The sequence below is a fragment of the Mytilus galloprovincialis genome, chromosome 10 (assembly GCF_965363235.1).
Source record: "Mytilus galloprovincialis chromosome 10, xbMytGall1.hap1.1, whole genome shotgun sequence".
Taxonomy (NCBI): Eukaryota; Metazoa; Mollusca; class Bivalvia; order Mytilida; family Mytilidae; genus Mytilus; species Mytilus galloprovincialis.
The window spans coordinates 83,351,005-83,372,176 of record NC_134847.1 but is presented as its reverse complement, the minus strand read 5'-3'; the positions used below and the strand labels follow the sequence as shown (position 1 = coordinate 83,372,176).

Sequence of the window (21,172 nt, the reverse complement as noted above, 5' to 3'; positions counted from 1 at the left end):
CGATTAAAATATCTTAATATATACACAAGGTTACTAAATTTAAATGTTGAGGTCGATCACTAGGTTAAGAAAGAAACAAATTAAAGGTATACATTGATCTATCTGCCAATATTAGTCACAATAATATGAACAGCTGAAACCCTGCTCCATGTGCGTGATTTTGTGTTGAAGTCAAATTGGTGGCCTTCGGCTGTTTTATGCTTCATTTATGGGCATGATGTTTTCTGGTATGTGCGTCTGTTCGTCCGTTCATCCGTCCGTTCGTTCGTTTGTCCAACTGTCGGAGTTCAGTATTTTTGTGATTTTACTTTCGGATTTATTGTTAGAATCCGCCCATCTTTGTTTAAGATATGAGAAAAATATTTAATGACATTATGTTATAAAGTATCATTTCCAATTTATTACATCCCAGCTCCTTTGTTCTAACAGGGGTGATCTGAGCCGGATCACCCCTACCAGATCCCCCCCAGTTTGAGTTTCTTTGTTATGCATGCTTTCCTTTGTTCTGTAACATTTTGGCGAGAATGTCAAATCCTCTATAAAACTTAATCAATTATACGCAGAAGACTATGTATCAAAATTCACGTAGAAAAAATCCAGTGTATATGCTAGGATTCGAACTCAAGACCTTCAGCATATCAAGCCACGAAACATACATTGTACCACTACAACAGGACGACTGGATACGAACTAACAGTTATTTAATATACTTTATGGAAGCAAGATCTTTTTATAAGTGGGGTGAGTTGGCAACCCTTTATTCATTTAGGTTTAAACCGTTTTCGTTAATAAGTGAGTTGTCTGACTGATTGTTCAATTTAATTTTACACTTTTTCAAAAGTGGGGCGAGTCGGTAAACAAGAGTGGGGCGATTTTTTGGGTAAAGTGGCTATATAGTATGGGCCGATTGGCAAGTGGGGCGAGTTGACATTGTTTGATATCTACTCATCGTGTTCGGGGGTCATAAAGGGTATACATCATATAGTAATATATAAAGTATATTTTGATGGTTGTGTGGCGTTCTAAACTAGATTTTATGAATTGTAAATCGTCTAATCAGAAATAGCTGGGATGTAAATTAGTTATCCCACTCGGACTTCGGCCATCGGGTTGATTTTACACTGACATACTGCGTTCTTGTGAGATAACTATTAATTAAGGCCATGATAGCACGCTTGAATTGTAAATGTTCTTTGTTAATTGCATGTAAACAGTTCACCGAACTTGTAAAATACTATAAATGTAGTCAATTTAGTGTGATACGGTACACCTCAGCAACAAAACTTGAACTTTATTTAGATTGCGATAAAAAAAAAAACAATCAACAAATGATATATCATGTGTTGATAATACTTTATAGATTCGAAGTTAATACGAATACAGGTCACCTACATGTCATAGGAAGATTGCAAAATTAATTTGTTGATGTTGTGCACTTGCTTATATAGGATTGTTTGAGGATTTATTTCTCATTTACCAGACTTGGGAATGTATTTTGTCCCACATAATATTTATTTTGTTCAATCTATTATTGTCTTTCCATATTTTCATACACATACCAATGACAAAAATTAATGAAAGAAATAAAAACAAAAAAAATATAGTTTTTTCATGTGCTTAATGCAGTTTATCCCAGCAAAACGCATATAGCCAATAACTTGATACACAGAAGTTTGATAATATATCCAATAACAGTTTCATATCACTGTTTTGTTTAAATCCATCTAAATCAAGACAAATAAGGTTAAATAAATTTCGAAGTAGCACTTCTCATCAAGGGTTTCTGTAGAAACTGGTTCGCTTCTCGACTTATCTCATCCCAGCGGCATTTTGCAGCTTCATTTGAATACGGATTGACAGGATCTATGATATATGGCGGGACATGCCTACAAATATAAAACAGTGTTCAATGAAGAAAACGACTGCATCAGTAATTTTACGGTCACCATCCCAAATTGTTTGAGCGGTACGATATGTTTGCGTCAAAGCTCCCCAATGATATTTATTCGCGGTTTTTATTGTTAGAAACACACATGTGCATGTGTCTTATTACTGATTACAAAAAATTATACTTTGATATGTATGCATAGAAGGATATGCTTACCCTGACGGCGTCCCTATCCCCAATGATAGAGTTATTAATATCATGTTTATAGCGTTTCCTTAGACATGTAAGACCATGCTGAAAGTATTAAAAATATAATTGTTGCCAATATGTTAACGAATTTTTTCCTTTTCAAGCCACAGGTGAAACAATATATTCAGTACAAATTTGCTTTAACATGGTCGATATACATGTAGAAATGCGTGTTGTTAAACGATTAGCTTACGAACGCTTTCTTGTTTACAAAAGCATACGTATAAGCTTAATTTGTTCATAACATTCCTCATGTAATTGAGTTTTTAACTACCTCCAGCCTACAATTGCATGCTCTTTGTAATGTAAACATCCACTCTTGTTGGTCTATTTACTTGTCTCGTTGCTTTCAATCTGTTTTGATTAATACTATGTCTTGATTTCGTTTATTTCAATTGTCTTATTTTTCGGTTCATAAATCACATTCGTCAATAGTATCTTATAGCTATAAATTTTGTGTGTGTCCTATTCAATGTCAATAATATGACATAACCTGTTTGTTTTTGACTGATCATAATTGTGAGTTTGAATATGCATTTACGTTTCAGTCTCGTTGAAATCTCGTTCTGGAATTATTTCCAAAACATGTGATACAAGTCAAAAATATCAATGAATTCTTAAAATATTATAATCAAACATAACTCTGTGAAAAAATTGTGTATTAACAATGAATGGTTTTTATGTAATCCGGTTTTCAAATTTTGGGACCAATCAAGTCAGTCTTTAAAGCCAAAATTTCGAGAAATGGGTGAGGGGTACTAAAAATGATTTTACAAGAATCATGTACACCCCATATCTTTTTTGTCTTTTCAAATTTCTTAGACATGTATTTTTTTCAATCATTTATAACAAAAAAGTTGAAATACTATGCATTTAGCTCTAACAAGTGAGAAAAATCACAACTTTACCAAATTGACAGTATGATAAAACTTTCTTATATTAACACCTACTTATAGTTTTTTTTTTAAATTTAAATGTATTCAAATTGGTCCACTTCATCTTTATTGAAAGTATGAAAAAAGTTTAATTGTGGAACTGTGATCTTTTCACGATTATAGCCCAAAAGTAGGTAAAAATTGACGAAAAATGGGAAAATCGTCAAAATTGGGTATTTTCAAAGAGCTGTAGCAAAAAAAGAAGTGCACCACCGTATTATTTTCTTTTCACCAATTATTTGTTTACAGTCTTATAAACCCAAAAATCAGGTTTAGAAAAAAAGTTTTATTCTAGAAATTGTTGGCTCCTCAGGGGTGTTCATCCTAAATCGAAACATAAAATAAAGAAAATGGGGTCATCGTTCATTTAAGCTCACAATCTGGTTTCAAAAAAGCATACAGTTTTGTAAAGGTACTTCTTTTTTGTTGATCTAATAGGAGAAATAGAGGTAATACTGAGAGAAAAAAAAAAGAACTAAATTACAGAAATCGCTTAAATTTCAAAATCGTTTTGTTTAAGTACAGCTCATTTGATTAAAATAATAAAAAAAATATATGGTCACCGATGAGGTATTAAAGATACTTCAGTTTTAATGCCATAAATATTGCATGTTTGCACCAAACGCAGATAATTTGGAGTTTTTTTTAATGATACATACATTTTAAAAGTCATTTGGGGCGAAAACGAATTGATTTGTTTAGTTGATTTGTTAACCATATGATAAAGGAACAACGAACAAAGTAATGAAAAAAATAAATGTTTGATTTTTTGCTGAAGTTTTTGTACCCTCCAGGCTCCTTAACCATATCATGTTATTGTTAATGTGACAATAACGGCATTGGCCTTACTAAAATTAAAGGACTTTTTTTATAATGTCAGAACTTTCTCTATCAAAAACGATTTATGTTTTATAAAATTTGATCCAATAAAATCGAAAGTCATATATCAATTGAGAGAGAAAAAATCCGGGTTACAAACTAAACCGAGGGAAACACATCAACTATAAAACGAAAACAACGAAATAAGAGAAACATATTAGTTCAAAAAGTCAACGCACACAGCATCGAACTTTAAAATAATAACTGCCATTTTCCTGACTTGGTACAGGACTTTTAAAGAAAAATGCTTTGTATTACCTGGTGTTTTGTATAGTCAAACCTCGTGTTATTATGACAATGTTAAATATAACACTAAATTGACAACATGAAATGACAGGAGTGTCAAACAACTTTATTCACCTTTGCTGAAACTCTTTGCTGTAATACTCGAAGAACTCAGCCCTTATGGTATTTGGATCAGCAATAGTTTCCATCACTTTTTTCAACGCATTTGTCAACTGGAATTGTCTAGGATCATCTTCCTGATTCCATAGATAAATGATCAGTAGTTCAAGTGCAAATGAAGATGGTGACCTCTGGGAATAGACAACTGGACAATCAATTTCATTTTTTTCAATAGAGAAAATGGAAGCTGTATGTATTTTTATATCGTATTTGTGTCTCTTGTACTATTATTTGTCTGTTTGTATTTTTCATTTTGAGCCATGGCATTGTCAGTTTATTTTCGATCTATGTGTTTGACTGTCCCTCTTGTATCTTACGCTCCTCTTTTACAATCCCTGGGAAAAAACAGTTTGAATTCATTTTTCTTTGAACATGTGTTATTACCCCCCTTCCAACATTAAAGAAAACAGAACATTAACCTTATTGATAAACAACTGTCACAGGTTAACGCAATCATCTTATCGCTTACACATACATATCATTTCAAAGTAAGACATGTATTTCCTTCTTTGCGTCCATATCCGTCTTGGATTTATATTGTTGGTTCTTTTTGTTTGATATCTCATTAGCATTTTCATTTCATGTTTTGGTTTTTCTAATTCTTCGGCTACGGGATTCACTAATACGACATTATAGTTCTCTAAATGAGTATCTTGAGCACAAAACAGGTACTGCAAATGTCATTATGCAATAGTTATTCAGTGATAAGTAGAAATAGTAAATAAGGATCGCTGTTACATAAAGGTGAAACTCAGTTTGTGGTAAATGTTCAATAGCTTGTTAGTTCGAATTTACTTTGTATTTCCAAGTTTTTTACATTTTACGTACACAGACACCTTCAGATTGCCCATTTGAAGAATAAGGTGTGAAAATAAAAGAAACACAATAACACTTGTACATTTAAACTACCAGTATTTAATTAATTTCTTGAAAAATGAATGTTCGTCCATTATATTTTTTTTAATATTAAAGTAATTGATGATACCTGAACATTTTCATTCTTCCAGTACTTTACAAATCTGATTAGTTTTTTCAGTTGCTCTGTTCTATCCTTCTTGATGAAATCTCTCTGCCATTTGGTTAAGGACGGGGTAAAAAGATTACGCTTTGCTTCTGATGTTCTCCTCATTTTGGAGTGGATGATCCTTATATCATCTGAAAACAAATCATGATGATGTTAAATTAGTTTATTTAAAGGAAAAGAAGTAAAGGAGAGGCAAAAGATACCAAATGTTGTCCTGTCACACTAACATTCGCGGCTATAAAGAGGATAAGCATTATCAATCTTAACCCGCCAAGTTGACATATTTTTCATGGAGATAAGCCAAGTGTTTTGTGGTATTAATGGGCAACTTTTACAATCAGTTTCATGATGGAACTTTGAGAACAAATCCTTGATCCATTGGCAATGTTTATCTAGGTCTTCTCATGGTGAATAACCCTTAAAAGATCTTATTCATGTTATTGTAGTTAATTCAGGTTAAGCAGTTTTTGCATTGTTTCAAGGAATTTATCGACAACTGATAGAATACTTGTATGCAGTATAAACAGGAGAAATAGCTAAAAAAATATAATTTCTATATATATATTAGCCTAAGGGATGTCAAAATGTCTGAAATCTAATACTCGGATACTCGGTCAAGATACTCGAGTACTCGGATGAATCTTAAACGTCTACTGAAAAGTATAAATTTAGGTGTGATGGAGTATTTTGTTTGTTTGTTATTATCTTCCATAAACATATTAACAAAAGACAAACGTACATGTACTACAAAAATAGCTTGATCCTATGTTTTTGTGTCAATTAAACAATGAATTACCGACCGCCGTTCCTACAAAAAACCTATCGCAGTTGCAATTTTGTTTTATGTACGTGTTCATGAACCAAATTCCAATAAAATCATGAATATTTGCATATAAAGTCCGAGAAAGTAGACAATATTTTAACAATAGATTAACGATTATAGAGTTTTGTAAAATACGAGGATCAAAGGTAAGTTTACCACTTGTAGGTGACTTTTATCTTGTTCTTGTTTAAAAAATTTATCTGATCTACAACTTCAGCTGAAAGTCTGTTTCTGAGTTTAGTAACCACAAGTCCGGCACATGAAAATATCCTCTCAGAAGGAACGGACGTTGCTGGTACTGCTAACACACGTTTTGCAATTATAGATTAACGTGGGTATTTCGTCTCGTTTTCTGACCACCATTCAAGTGGGGATTTATTGAAATCAGATTTATCTAGTAAATAACTTTGTAGTTCTAACTCGTCTTGTGATTTTGGCTTGTCAGGCGATTTACTAAGCAAAAAGTCAATTCCACTTGATCGTCGTTGTCTCTTTATTGATGGCGGAGTATCGGAGCCGCTTGTTTCTGTCTCGATTCAACTCATCACTGATGACATCCGTGGTCTTACGAATCACAACTCCGTCAGAATCTTGTACCTTTAAACTTCTTTTCATTAATCCACACACAATCGGGTAGACCTCAGACAAAGATACACTGTTTTCTGAACATATGTACGGCGTTACATTAGATAAGTCAATAAGAACTGTGGACAGATCGTTCAACAATTCCCACTCATGGTCCCTAGGAAAAAATACAGCGGAATCTGCTTTTTTGTCACTTTCTCGTCTTAAAATATATCCGTGAGCGTACGACGTTGTTCCACGGCACCAGACGTGAAAGCATTGTCTGGGTTGAATTAAACCTGGTTACAACATCCTGTACTTTTGAATCAGTTTTGCAACAGACGCTAATTCAAACACGGGTTTAATACACAGCTGCAACGTATGATCGAAACATCCGAAATCGCCCCACTCTAAGCATTTGTTACCAGCACACTCCATGTTTCGGGCATTATCATGAACTCATGTATCAATTCTGCCGTCTAACTCAAACTCACTGACAATCGATTGCAGTTTATTGGCAATGTTTTCCCCCGTATGTCTTTAAGGCATAGCTCGCGTACACAACACATTAGCTTTAAGTTTCCAATTATCAGTTATGTGATGCTCAGTAACAGTTATGTAACTTTCTGTAACTGTGGAGGACCATGCATCCGTTGTGAGTGACGCTTTTTCTGTTCATCATATAATTTTGTGATACGGGATTTGATTGTATTACGAGTTGGAACCTTGTACTCTGGTGCGACAATGTTTCAAAAATCCATCACCCTCAACAAAACCTAACGGCAAGTAATCCTTTACAACCATTTCTGCGATTGCTATTTTTTTCCTTTGTGTCGGAATTTAGTTTTCTTGGCGAATTGATGAAACTTTGTATTGAATACTGTTTCACTGGTGATTCAGCAGGGCTCTCAGCCGGGTGTTTTAGCATTAAATGATTAATCATTTTTGTTGTACCACCACAATACTTTAATTCCGTGTCACAAAGGGTGCATTTTACAGTATTGTCATTTAACAATCGTTTAAAATAACTCCATACGGCTAACTTTGGTTGAGGCATTTTAATGTACTGAATTTAAATGTTATTTTTGATCTGAGTTGTTTTTACGATGTTAATAGATTTTAAATTAAAACTACAAATGGGATATTTCAAAAGGTACTTAAGGTCAAGTTACAGTAAATGGGCTATGTCACAGATTTCAGTAAAATTTTGCATACAACTCTGGCTTGATGAACTTCAACTGAAAATCGAAAAAATTATGCATTGATTTCATTTATCATTTAAAATATTACTGATTGAATTCTTACAAAATTGGTGAGCATTTGTATAGAAAGCACATAAAATCGGCATAAAACCTTCTAAAATTTGTCTTAAAATCGCCTAATCTCTAATTCTACTCCATAGATTTTTCTTAAAAAACTATATGTTGTTGATACATAAATTACCGTTATAATGATGTAAAATAAAGATAGGGTCACCGACTTCGTTTTTAGGGTATACATCATTCAATGTTGTGTTCTTTGTGAAAAAATCCTATAAAACGTCGAAATAATCGTAACGTCGCCGTGTTGCAGGCCGTAAAACGTTGATTTTTGACGTTTTTCACTACCAACAAGGTGAAAAAAATGATTATTAGACAACAAACGAAGTCGGTGACCCTATCTTTATTTTGCATCATTATAACGGAATGTTATGTGTCAACAACATACAGTTTTTAAAGAAAAATCTATGGAGTAGAATAAAAGATTTGGCGATTTTAAGACAAATTGTGTATGTTTTTTCGCTGATTGTATGTGCTTTCTATACAAATATTCACCCATATTAAAAGAAATCAATCTGCAATATTTCAGATAATAAAAGAGATAAATGCATTATTTTTTCGATTGTCAGTTGTAGTTCACCGAGCCAAGATTGTATGCAAAATTTGCGCAAAATCTGCGACATAGCCCATTTACTGTTCCTTGACCTTAAGTGGATGGAATTTGAGGGGAATGTTTCATAATTATAAAAAGGCTAACGAGTATCCGAGTAGTAAAATGGTACTCCAGTACTCGAGTACTCGTTGCCATCCCTCATATAAATACATTGTATATATATGTAGAAATGAATCATTTACCAGATATACCATACCGGTGCAAAGGTGAACTGTGTTATAAAGTCTCTAAAATATTTTGACTCAAAAGTGATATATGTTTGCCAAATTTCATTAGAGATAAGATGATTCCATTTAAAATCCCACCTAAATCGCGTAGTCCGTTTCTGTGTGTGTTACATTTTTAATGTTGTGTTGTTGCCCTCTTCTTATATGTAATGCGTTTCCCTCAGTTTGAGTTTGTTACCACGATTTTGTTTTTTGTCCTTGGATTTATGAGTTTTGAACAGCGGTATAGTACTGTTGCCTTTATTTGACAATGATAAAAGGGGATTGTACCAGAATTTTAACTTACTATAAATGATTGGAGCTAAAATCTTAAGAAAGAAATGGACCAATCGTCTGATTCTTAAGAAAAGATGGTTAGGTATACTACCGAGGAACAATTTGAGTGTTTGAAAAAATATTTGTCAAACTAATAATACAAATCATTCTTACGAACTCCAAAGTTAACAGCTGGTAAAAGGTCGACATCTATAACATGGGCGTGTCCAGTTCCAGGTTCTCTACAATCTATTTGGAATGAGACTGCTCTTTGTTGTACACGAACATTCTTGAATTGTGGAAACATGGTTAGTGCATCATTAATATCCCCCAAGATTGTTGGCAGGTCATTGTAAAAGTTGTCAATATCTTGATACGCTGTTCTTGACAACAAAAACACAAGATCTACATCAGACTTCCCTTTTATGGCGGTTCCCTTTGCAGTCGAACCAGTCTAAATATATGAACAAGGATATTTACATCAACTTAATATCAAGAAAGATTAATTATATTTTAATTAGTACTAACAACATTTGATGTATAACAGATAATCGTGAATGTGAAACGTAGTTATATTTCTGAAGAAAACAAAAGTATGAAATGTAAAAAATGTCGACCTGCAAAACAAAATTATTTGAAAAAAAAAGGAAAACGATTGAATTGCACAGTCCAAATAGAATACTCTTGTAATGCAAAGAAGACTTATTTCGTCAATATGTACTTGTTAATGAATGTCTCTTGTAGAAATCTCAGCTGTGTTCAAATATGTCGGTTTTAGTCAATTTGTTAATTTATTTTGCCAACACACAGCGATAAACAATTCAAAGCGCATAAAAAATCATATGATGACCTAGTAGTTTGTTCATTTGTAGATCCATCAAATTGTCAGTCTGTTATTTTCAGCTATCCAAAGTAAAGTGAGTCGGATAACAAGAATAAAGAAAAGGTAACTGTTTTATTTACAGCGCAGCTAATGAGTGTATTTGATGTAGGCGAAACAGGCGAATCGTCTAGAGTGTCATTTTGTAATCATGGCATCTCCAAGTATTTTTTAACGAATGATGCAAATGTAAGTTAAATGTTCAGCTTCGATGGTATCCTCACTGTTGTGTAAACATGAAATAACATTTATATGGTTCATTTTTCATAAATTATCTTAAAGCAACTGGTTAATGTATTCGGAACACTTTTAACTTGTAAGTGTCTAACTAACCCTAGTAAGACATTACCTAAACCGTATTTGGCACAATAATTCGAACATTTTGGTTTTAAACGCTTTTTTTACCTCGTTTTTTAGAAGTTTTGTAAATTTTTACAACCACAGGATCGAGTTCCTCTGATAAGTTACAGCGCGTATTGGAAACAACATTTAAAGCCGTTTGTATTCGTTCTACATGCTATCACGAGCCTATTCGAAACTTTTATGTTGACGAGAAATATTCCTGTTAAATAAATCTGCAAAATAAACTGTTAGTGAACTGTTAAACAATCAAGAAGGTACTAAGGGTTTTTGTACCGGAGGTGTAGATTGCCTTAGTTGTATATAGCACAACTCTTCTATTTTTGAAACATTTAAGGGTCTCAAAAGTCGTCTTTGATTAAGTTGTTAATCAGATTTGCTTCAAATGACACCGATGTGACAAATGTGGACGAAACGAGCATCTGACGTAAATATCATCAGCCTAAAATCGTTGATGAGTGGTTACTGCGAATTTCATTATTTTATCACACAGCGTTAGGCGTATTAATAAAATGTAGCTAATATCGTTTGCTTGATTGTGATAGCATAATCTCACCTTTAAGACCTCATCTGGTCTGTATTTTCCCGTTATGTTATTTTTTAAAATATCACCGACATTCCTAATGACACCTTTGCATACACTTCTGTATGCATCATCTGTTTCAACATGGTCTCTGATGAACATTCCTAAATCATGTTCATTCCAAATAGAATTAATAGAACCACTTTTTGATGGCATGGTGTGCTGGAATAAATTAAACAAATTATTAGCATAGTATAAAATTTTTATCATGAACAGTCGATTGATATAACTAACAGGTATTATCTTTCATTTTTCCTGGTGTGTTTTTTATATGCGACTTTTTGTGTTTCTTTGGTTCTTATAACGTGTCTCCGTACTGTAAAAGATCCTAGTATTAAGTTTTTCTTCTATTAAATGTCATTATGTTATAGTTCCATTATAAATGAGAAAATACGTTGAACGACAAACGACAAAATTATTTCAATCGAAAAGTGGTATTAACCATTTTTAGATTCTTTGAAATTCTACAGAACTTCTGGACAATTTTAAATATCGGTCTATTTCTGAAATGAATTCTAACATTCTTTTGATTTTTTAACCCTGTATGCCAACATCTTATATGAAATTATAAAATGGTTTTGTGTAAACATTGAACGACAAAATTTCTTCCTATGTGATGTATACATTTTCTGACGTCAGACACGCGAAGCAATGAATGTGTTTTTTAATTGATAGATGCTTGTGTGCCTTTTTTGGAAAAATAGTTTGTTTTAAGATTGTATCACAGTGATGACTGCTGTACCAATATTTTGACAATTTATTTATGATGTCTGTTTTGTTCACGCACCGTTGTAAATATAACGGAATTTGATAAGACTGTTGTAAAAGTGAGAGGTTTAGCGCTAGAAAACCAGGTTTAATCTACCATTTTCTACATTTGAAAATGCCTGTACCAAGTCAGGAATATGACAGTTGTTGTTCATTCGTTTGATGTGTTTTGTTATTTGATTTTGCCATGTGATTAGGGTTTTCCGATTGAATTTTCCTCGGAGTTCAGTATTTTTGTGATTTTACTTTTTACATGTTAGAATTTATTGAAAGGAACACGTTATTATAGATTATAGAACTGTTTTATATCCTTATCAAAACATAATTGTACATAATTTTAAAATGTAATACCTAGAAAGGCAAGGACGAACACAAAGATGGACTCAAAGTCCAAAATTATAATATCCCAATACAAACTTAAAACAATTAATCACAAAACGGCAAATCAGTATCACATGCTTGTCTATTTTTTCAAACATTTTTTTATAAGATTAAACGTCAAATGAGAGGCCTTCAGACAGGGCTTAAATAAAACCTGTTTGATAAAATATATAAACTACTAAGTGCGGGTGTCGGTTTGTTTTTATACCATATGAAAGAACGGGTCCTTCTAAAATGCGCCCGGGGAAAAGAAAATGCGCCCGGGGAAGAAAATATAGCGCACCGGGAAAAGAAAAGGCGCCCGGGGAAAATATCAAAACTATTTTATTGGCGTGAGACAATTTTGTGTCGATGAAATAGGTTATGAACATTGGGCTTTTTTAAATTTTAGACAAGTATTTTGCAAATTCAGTTACACATAACAGCAAATAAAGCAGTGCTATACATATACCGCCGTAGTTAAAACAAGGGACAAAGAGCAGGAGTTTGGTTTAGATTTAAAACTTAGCATTAAAACCCTGATTAGCAAACTCAATGACACAGTTCAAGTTTTATACTCATGAAATATATATATAAAAAGATATAATAAATCTGTATCAGTATCTGCATAAAAAAAGTGTTCACCATGCATGCAGTTGCCAAAATATAACACCTCAGGCACTGATTATTTTTAAATAACAAAATATACGTTTTAATCGAGGAAAAAATCGTTCATGATTCTTCTATATACTTATATTTATTTACTTACTTATATACTATTTTGAAATCAAAATGTAAAAGTGCAACAACACTTTAGATGTAGCATCGTACATATTCCCATTTATATTAAGGACAAAACAAGCAATTATTAATTTTTTTTCAGGAAAAAAAATATTGTGATAAAATATTATTATATTATAATTTTCTTCTCCGGGCGCTAATTTTCCTTCTCCGGGCGCTTTTTCTTTTCCGAGGGCGCTTTTTCTTTTCCCGGGTGCTCTCGGGCGCTTTTCAGTAGGAACGGAGAGAACAGAAAAGAAAGGGATCTTAAAATCAAGGTATGTTTATGATTTTTGAAACACGATATGCGTTTGACAATTATCTATCTAGTTCCTGCTATGCCTTAAATGTATTCCCAAACCAGTAAACTGGTATGCATCTACCTAGAGTAAATATTGTGGTGTAAACATGGTCATCATTTTTTACTTCTAACTGATGAAACCTTACTGAAATCACTGCGAAATGATTGGCAATTTAATCACATGTAGTTGGATTAATTATTTTATCAAATTATTGTTGTCAAGAAAACCGGCAAAGCTATCATAAAAGAGGGACGAACGATACCATAAGGACAGTCAAACTGATAAATCGAAAAACAACTGACAACGCCATGGCTGAAAATGAAAAAGACAAACAGACGAACAATAGTACACTTGACACAACATAGAAAACTAAAGAATGATTGCCCTCCCCCCCCAAAAAAAAAAACAACAACAAAACTAGAGGTGATTTCAGGTGCTCCGGAAGGGTAAGCAGATGACTGACAAACTCTCCGTATTTAAGTAGCAAACCATCAACGATGCCATTGCTCCTCTCTGTTATGCTGTCGATTTATTTCTCAATATCGGTACTAGTACATAGTCTTTTAACTCAGTACCAAAGTATACAAGACAATAACAATCAAAACCAAGGAGTAAACAAAGACTAAAAAAACCAAAGGACATTTACATCAACAGTTATAAATAATAATTAAGAAAAAACACAAACTCTACTAAAAACTGGGAGTGAAATCAATTGCTCCGGACGGGTAAGCATTTCCTGCACCGTATACGGCACCCGACAGGTGCATTTCTGTGTTCAGTTATGTGATATGCATAACACATTGACATTCCTTAATTATAGTAGATTGATAATCTTCTTTTGGACAGGCTGAAAGCTTTAGATGTATTACCGTTTGTACTTGTGCAGGTCCGTATATATGACGGTACATAGGAGAAACATCATTAGGTGAAACATTATTCCTCAGTATACATGTATCTCCAAGACTTCTTGCAACAGGTTTGTATTCATTTCTATAATTCACATTGGATAAAACTGTGGGGTCAATAATGCTTTTATCTTTAGCCTTTCTCCTTCGTCGTTTCCTTGGTCCTTGACCCTAAAATTACAGACAAGATGGTTAAAACTTAGTTTTTTTTAATTAAAAAACAAAAACAGCATTTAAAAAAACATTTTCCCATTTTTATCTTTATTAAGAAGCGATGCTTTTGTTTCCTTCAATTTGTATAACCACAATCGTCGGATTTATTATTATATAATAATAAATAGTTAGTATATGTAATGTACTTCATAAAATGAAATAGTATTATTTCTTATAAGCGTGCTTGCTTAATTAATTTCCAAACACAGTTCCGTAGCTGGTTCATCACCGTCTACGTTTTGTAAGCAGGCGAAAATGGTTAGGTATTCAATTGTTCTTGAATTTGTGACAACTCGGCCATGGGCCTGTTCGTTCACCTCAAACACTCTCACTTATTATTACAATTGGCATCACTTAATCAAACTGCCACCACCAAAAAATTATAACATACTCTAAGAGATGTGTTTAATCATTTGAATGTTTTCTATTTTTCTTAGTAAATTCCCCCTTTCCGTTCCTTAATCATTAGTATTTAAGGTTGTCTTCTTCTGCTCTGAATTATATCCTCTGTTCTTTGAGCACATATGTAACACAGACACAAAAACTACTCAGGACATTTAAACTCATTTGGAAGAAGAACTGACCAAAACTGTTAACATACTGCATCAGTGCATAATCAACAGTTTGAGAAACGCGAGCCCGAGCTGTGATTCACAATAAGCATTTCAAGTAATCTTTAATCCGCGCTCGGGCGGGTTTTTCTAGTGTTTATAATATTTAACATATGGACAACGCTTTAATTCTGATTACATCATGTTTCATGAACCATAATAACAGGAATATGAACTCAAACAAATTCTAGTAACCTACAGACACAAAATTAGGATCATGTCTTTTTGTCATTTCATCGTGTTGCTGCTGGTCTTCCTCTCTTTTAAATCTTCTTTCCTCGGGTCCACAAATTTTACACAAAAAAGGGAATTCAGCTGGATGTGCCCTCCGATAATCCCACGGAAACTTCATCAGCATACTGATTTGCAATAAAAAAACGTAAGAAAACGATTCTGAAAAGTGAAAAACATATTAAATTTGTAGATCAATAAAATCTGAAACATAATGAAAATCTGACAATAAAAATATTTTCCTAACACTGCACATGAGATCAGGATGATTTTTATTCGTTGTTTTGCATTCCTTAACCAGATGCTCCGCAGGGCGTAGCTTTATACGACCGCAGAGGTTGAACCCTGAACGGTTGGGGCAAGTATGGACACAACATTCAAGCTGGATTCAGCTCTAAATTTGGATTGTGATTAAATAGTTGACACAGCATAGGTTTCTGATACAGAATGAATGTGTTCTAATGAACTTAAAATTTTTGTTTTCTCTTAGAGCAATTCACTATGCTGTTGAATATTAATCCTCTCAAAAAAATGTTTGAAGAAATTTTCTTTTTTATTTATGAAATTTCAAATGAGAAAAATTGAACCCAATTTTTTAATCACACCCCCCCCCTTTTCCCTTATTCCAAAACTAATCTCAATTAAAGTTTCTAATGGAGTTTGCAACAATAACTACTCATTTAGATACATCATAAAATATTAAGATGTAAAAAAACTGCTTGTTATCACTGAATGGTAAAGATTATTTTAATTTATCAGTTGGTAGTAAAAAGTGAATATACATTGTATATTGTATATAACAAAGATTTAAGTTGATTCTGGACAAAGAAAGATAACTCCAATTAAAAAAATATCATGCTATTGCACAATATTTTGCGATTAGATATTTCTTGCTTACTATTCTGGACAAAGAAAGATAACTCTAATTAAAAAAAAATTGCTATTTCACAATATTGTGCAATTAGATATTTCTTGCCATTGCGCAATACTGTGCAATTGAAAAGACTTGCTATTGCACAATACTTAATATAATAATTTTAGATCCTGATTTGGACCAACTTGAAAACTGGGCCCATAATAAAAAATCTAAGTACATTTTTGGATTCAGCATATCAAAGAACCCCAAGATTTCAATTTTTGTTAAAATCAGACTAAGTTTAATTTTGGACCCTTTGGACTTTAGTGTAGACCAATTTGAAAACAGGACCAAAAATGAAGAATCTACATACACAGTTAGATTTGGTATATCAAAGAAACCCATTTATTCAATTTTTGATGAAATCAAACAAAGTTTAATTTTGGACCCCGATTTGGACCAACTTGAAAACTGGGCCAATAATCAAGAATCTAAGTACATTTTTAGATTCAGCATATCAAAGAACCTAACTGATTCATTTTTTGTCAAAATCAAACTAAGTTTAATTTTGGACCCTTTGGACCTTAATGTAGACCAATTTGAAAACGGGACCAAAAGTTAAGAATCTACATACACAGTCATGACAGTTAGATTCGGCATATGAAAGAACCCCAATTATTCAATTTTGATGAAATCAAACAAAGTTTAATTTTGGACCCTTTAGGCCCCTTATTCTGTTGGGACCAAAACTCCCAAAATCAATACCAACCTTCCTTTTATGGTCATAAACCTTGTGTTTAAATTTCATAGATTTCTATTTACTTATACTAACGTTATGGTGCGAAAACCAAGAAAAATGCTTATTTGGGTCCCTTTTTGGCCACTAATTCCTAAACTGTTGGGACCTAAACTCCCAAAATCAATACCAACCTTCCTTTTGTAGTCATTAACATTGTGTTTAAATTTCATTGATTTCTATCTACTTAAACTAAAGTTATTGTGCGAAAACCAAGAATAATGCTTATTTGGGCCCTTTTTTGGCCCCTAATTCCTAAACTGTTGAAACCAAAACTCCCAAAATCAATCTCAACCGTTCTTTTGTGGTCATAAACCTTGTGTCAAAATTTCAAAGATTTCTATTAACTTAAACTAAAATTATAGTGCGAAAACCAAGAAAATGCTTATTTGGGCCCTTTTTGGCCCCTAATTCCTAAAATGTTGGGACCAAAACTCCCAAAATCAATACCAACCTTCCTTTTGTGGTCATAAACCTTGTGTTAAAATTTCATAGATTTCCATTCATGTTTACTAAAGTTATAGTGCGAAAACTAAAAGTATTCGGACGACGACGACGACGCAGACGACGACGCCAACGTGATAGCAATATACGACGAAATTTTTTTCAAATTTTACGGTCGTATAAAAACAAATCAATAGAAAGATATCGAACACCAAGGGGAATTCACAACGGACAGTCTCTTAACATATGGCAATGATAAAGTACTATTGTGTCAAAATACTCGACTATCATAAAGATAGTATGTGGGGAATGGGCGGGGGGGGGGGGGGTAATTTAATTAAATCATTTCTTTACAATTTCAAATTTATAAGACGGACAATTTTAGAAAAGTTATCTTAATCATGTCAATTTCGATGAACTAACTAAAACAATGATGATACCCTCAGGGACTGATAGACAACTAGCGGCAGTATTGGCCAGTAGTTTATATAAAAAAAATCAAACTACATTTTATAGATGAATTGCATGTTACTTTGAACCTATATCTAATGATTGAAAATCCATTTGAATTAAGTTTCAAATTATAATGTTTTGATATATTTAAACATGTTTTGAATATGAAAATGATAAATAATGTTATCGTAGATACCAGGATTGACAATTTGTACTTGCACCAGACTCACGTTTCATCCACAAAAGACTCATCGTTGACGCCCGAATTAAAATATGTTAAAACAGACAAAGAAGTTGAAGAGCATTGAGGACCAATAAGTCCCAAAAAGTTAAGCTAAACACAGCTAATTAGTTTTAACACTTTTTTTTATTTATTTTGTACAAAAATATGCATCAGATTTTATTTGGAATGTTATTATTGAAGGTTATCGAATTCGTTTGCTTCATGAGCCTGAGCCTGCCAATTTTATTTACGTAATGATAAATCATCATTAGATAATAGTTAACAGTTTCAAAAGCTATCAATCGACTGCGAAAACTCAACACAATTTATGCATGCAGAAAGAAAGAAAGAACTCGTGCATCCAAACTTTCGGGTCCTAGATTTTGATAGGAACTTTGAAATCAATGCTTCATGTCAAGAAAAATTAAACTCAAATGGTGTGTAGTCAGGTACAGTGGATATTTATGAACACATACTTCTTGTAAACCTTTGGAATTCCTCAGAAAAATACATTTTTTTTTAATATGACAGATTTAATGTAATGCCAATTCCTTTTTTCGTCATAACATAGCTTGATTTATAACTCAAACTGAAAATTCATATTTTTGTAAAACTATAACTGCAACTGTCATACAAATAAGATCTTCTCGGCATCTATGTTTATTTGAAAAAGGCATGACATTACTTTCCAACTATTCCTTGATAGTAAAAATGAGTGATGAGAAGAGATAAGATCATATTGGAAATGTATACTCTTCTTATATAGATCCAAATTTGATGTTACTGGTGGTTGTCTTTTTGATGTGGTTCATAAGTGTTTCTCGTTTCATGTTTTTTCATATAGAGTAGACTATGGGTTCTTCTCTTTGAATGGTTTTATACAAGTCATGTGGGGCCCTTTGTGACTTGAAAGGAGTGATGTCCCATACGCAATCATAACATATCCTCTGATATCTATTATGCTGTTAAATCTTACTACATCATCACATTCCAGTTGTGTACGAATTAACACAAAATTTGAGTATGAAATATAACAAAGCTGTCTTGTTACACAATAATTGATGTCCAGATCCTATATTCAAATCTTAATTTTTATTATAGGAACAGGTCTCCATTGTTTATATATCCAAGCGTATAACATTGTTATATTTGTTTTCTCTAGATTAAATTTCAACCCCTTGTATATTCAAATAAATTGTACAGTGATACACAAAGTACATAAATTTTGTTAAATGTTAAAAGATAAAAATAAAAAATGGTGTCAATTTAATATGAAACCGTAAAAATCTGGTATCTTTTTTCTTGTGGACAGTCATAATATTCGAAAATTGTCCGTCTTGTACTCAACAAAATCCTTTTTTATCTAGGAAATACTGGTTTTAACTTATCAATAAATGTATAAATAAACTAAAGAGAACGAGTATGGATTTGTTTTGTTATTACCCTTCAGTATATTTCCATTTGATAAACATTGTCGTCTTTGCTTATATTGTTACAAAATATATTCAATAAATATGTTCATAAATACATGTAATACAGATCTTGTTTACACTTTAAAATTCCATAGAATTTAAGTTTGTAGTAATCGACAGTGCAAGTTAAATTTCATCAACGATTTAAAGTTCTGGTATTATAAGAATGACATGGGTTATTGTGTTTTTTTCTTTAAATGTCTTATATCATCGATAAATGTATATAATGTTATAAGTTGTAATTGAATTTGAACAAATTTTAAACTGAATAAAGCGATAGTCAATTGGAATAAACTGTATTATCTAGGTGTATTCCAAATTGCTCTAGTTTTTTTCCAGGTAATGAATGCACCACCATACCAAATTTAGCATTTATGAAATAAAGATTTGTATGTGTAGGTTTAATTTGTCAATCATGTAAATTTATTAAACTTTTCTACGATGTTATTATACTATATTACCATAATTTTCCATATTAAATGTAAATAATTGTGGTATGATTGCAAATGAGACAATTGTAACTCGAGTTTAAACAACGTTGATTTTGGTTTATAATTAAACTCATTTTGGTATTTACCTCAATATAGAGTATCTATCTTTTTTAGTTAAAATAACATTAATACGCCATCTTCCCTATTCAAATATGACGATGGTTTTGTTTAAAATACTATACAAGATATCGCCCTTAGCGTTGATTTTTCCGCTGAAAAAAGGACATCATTAAATAAATTTATTAAAGGTAATTAAAAAAAAACAGTACTAGATTAGATAGTAAATTAATTGTCTTGTTTATAGATTTGTGCTTACCCGTCACTTTGAACCAGGAACAAATTTTATTGCACATACATAATAAAAACTATATTTATAAATGTCGATATTAATCAATGACGTAATGGGTTTCTTCAGTTAATGAAAATTGATACCGAAACTAAATTGCAAATGTTATTTGTGTGAGGAGAAGTCCACCATTGTAGAACACACACACACACACACACACACACAAATAAGCAAACATTCCATTCATCTTGATTTTTTTTCCACAGCAAATACATTTACAGCAGTTAAATTTGAGACATTCTTAAACATGACTGAGACTACATGATTTAATAAAAACACTACCCGTTAAGAAATATGTGTAAGAATTATTAACTTTATTATAACATATGTATATCAAATTTTTCCAAAACATATTAAGTCAAAAATAAATTATCTTAGATATTGACATACTTGTAATTGTGTTCGTAGTACCTTATCAAAGAAGTTGAAGGGGGCATTTAGTTTGCATTCAATCAATCCGTCAGTCTGGCAAATCAGTTTTCATAACTTTATTCTTCGTACTTGAAGATATTGATTTGAAATTTGGTTTTCGTAATTGTGCACAACTTTTTTTTTCGTGATTGAAGATATTAATATGTTATCAACGGTTTTCTTAATATTTAGTTTCCTTTGACTAGAGTCAGATAAATTTTGATTTGTTTTGCAGTTTAATGATTTTCTGCATTGTTATAATTCTTCGACTTTTCTGCACTTTTTTTGTTATGCTGAAATATATTAATTTGATATGTGATATAAAGTTCTTTTTTTATGACACATTAAAGATGAAGTGGTAATTTTGCATAGTTTAAATGATGGTGGTCCTCGGGGTTTGAAAATTACGGCAACAAATTAGTTTTCTCGACTTTGTGTCGTCATGCTTAGAGATCTTGATTTGATATCTGTTATATAGTAAACACCGTGACAAATTGAAGATTAAA

At 32.2% G+C, this 21,172-nt stretch overlaps 1 protein-coding gene across 1 annotated transcript; it reads right to left on the bottom strand.

Annotated features, from left to right (window-relative positions):
• Nucleotides 1-1,440: 1,440 nt before the first annotated feature.
• LOC143048605 (2'-5'-oligoadenylate synthase 1A-like) lies at nt 1,441-20,268 on the bottom strand. Its single transcript, XM_076222386.1, has 8 exons — nt 20,226-20,268; nt 15,143-15,336; nt 14,084-14,290; nt 10,978-11,166; nt 9,356-9,635; nt 5,342-5,511; nt 4,312-4,487; nt 1,441-1,886 (listed from the first exon to the last, which is right to left on the bottom strand). The coding sequence occupies exons 1-8, from the start codon at nt 20,260-20,262 to the stop codon at nt 1,745-1,747; spliced, it is 1,395 nt and encodes a 464-aa protein (XP_076078501.1). The 5' UTR covers nt 20,263-20,268; the 3' UTR covers nt 1,441-1,744.
• Between the last annotated feature and the right edge of the window lie 904 nt (nt 20,269-21,172).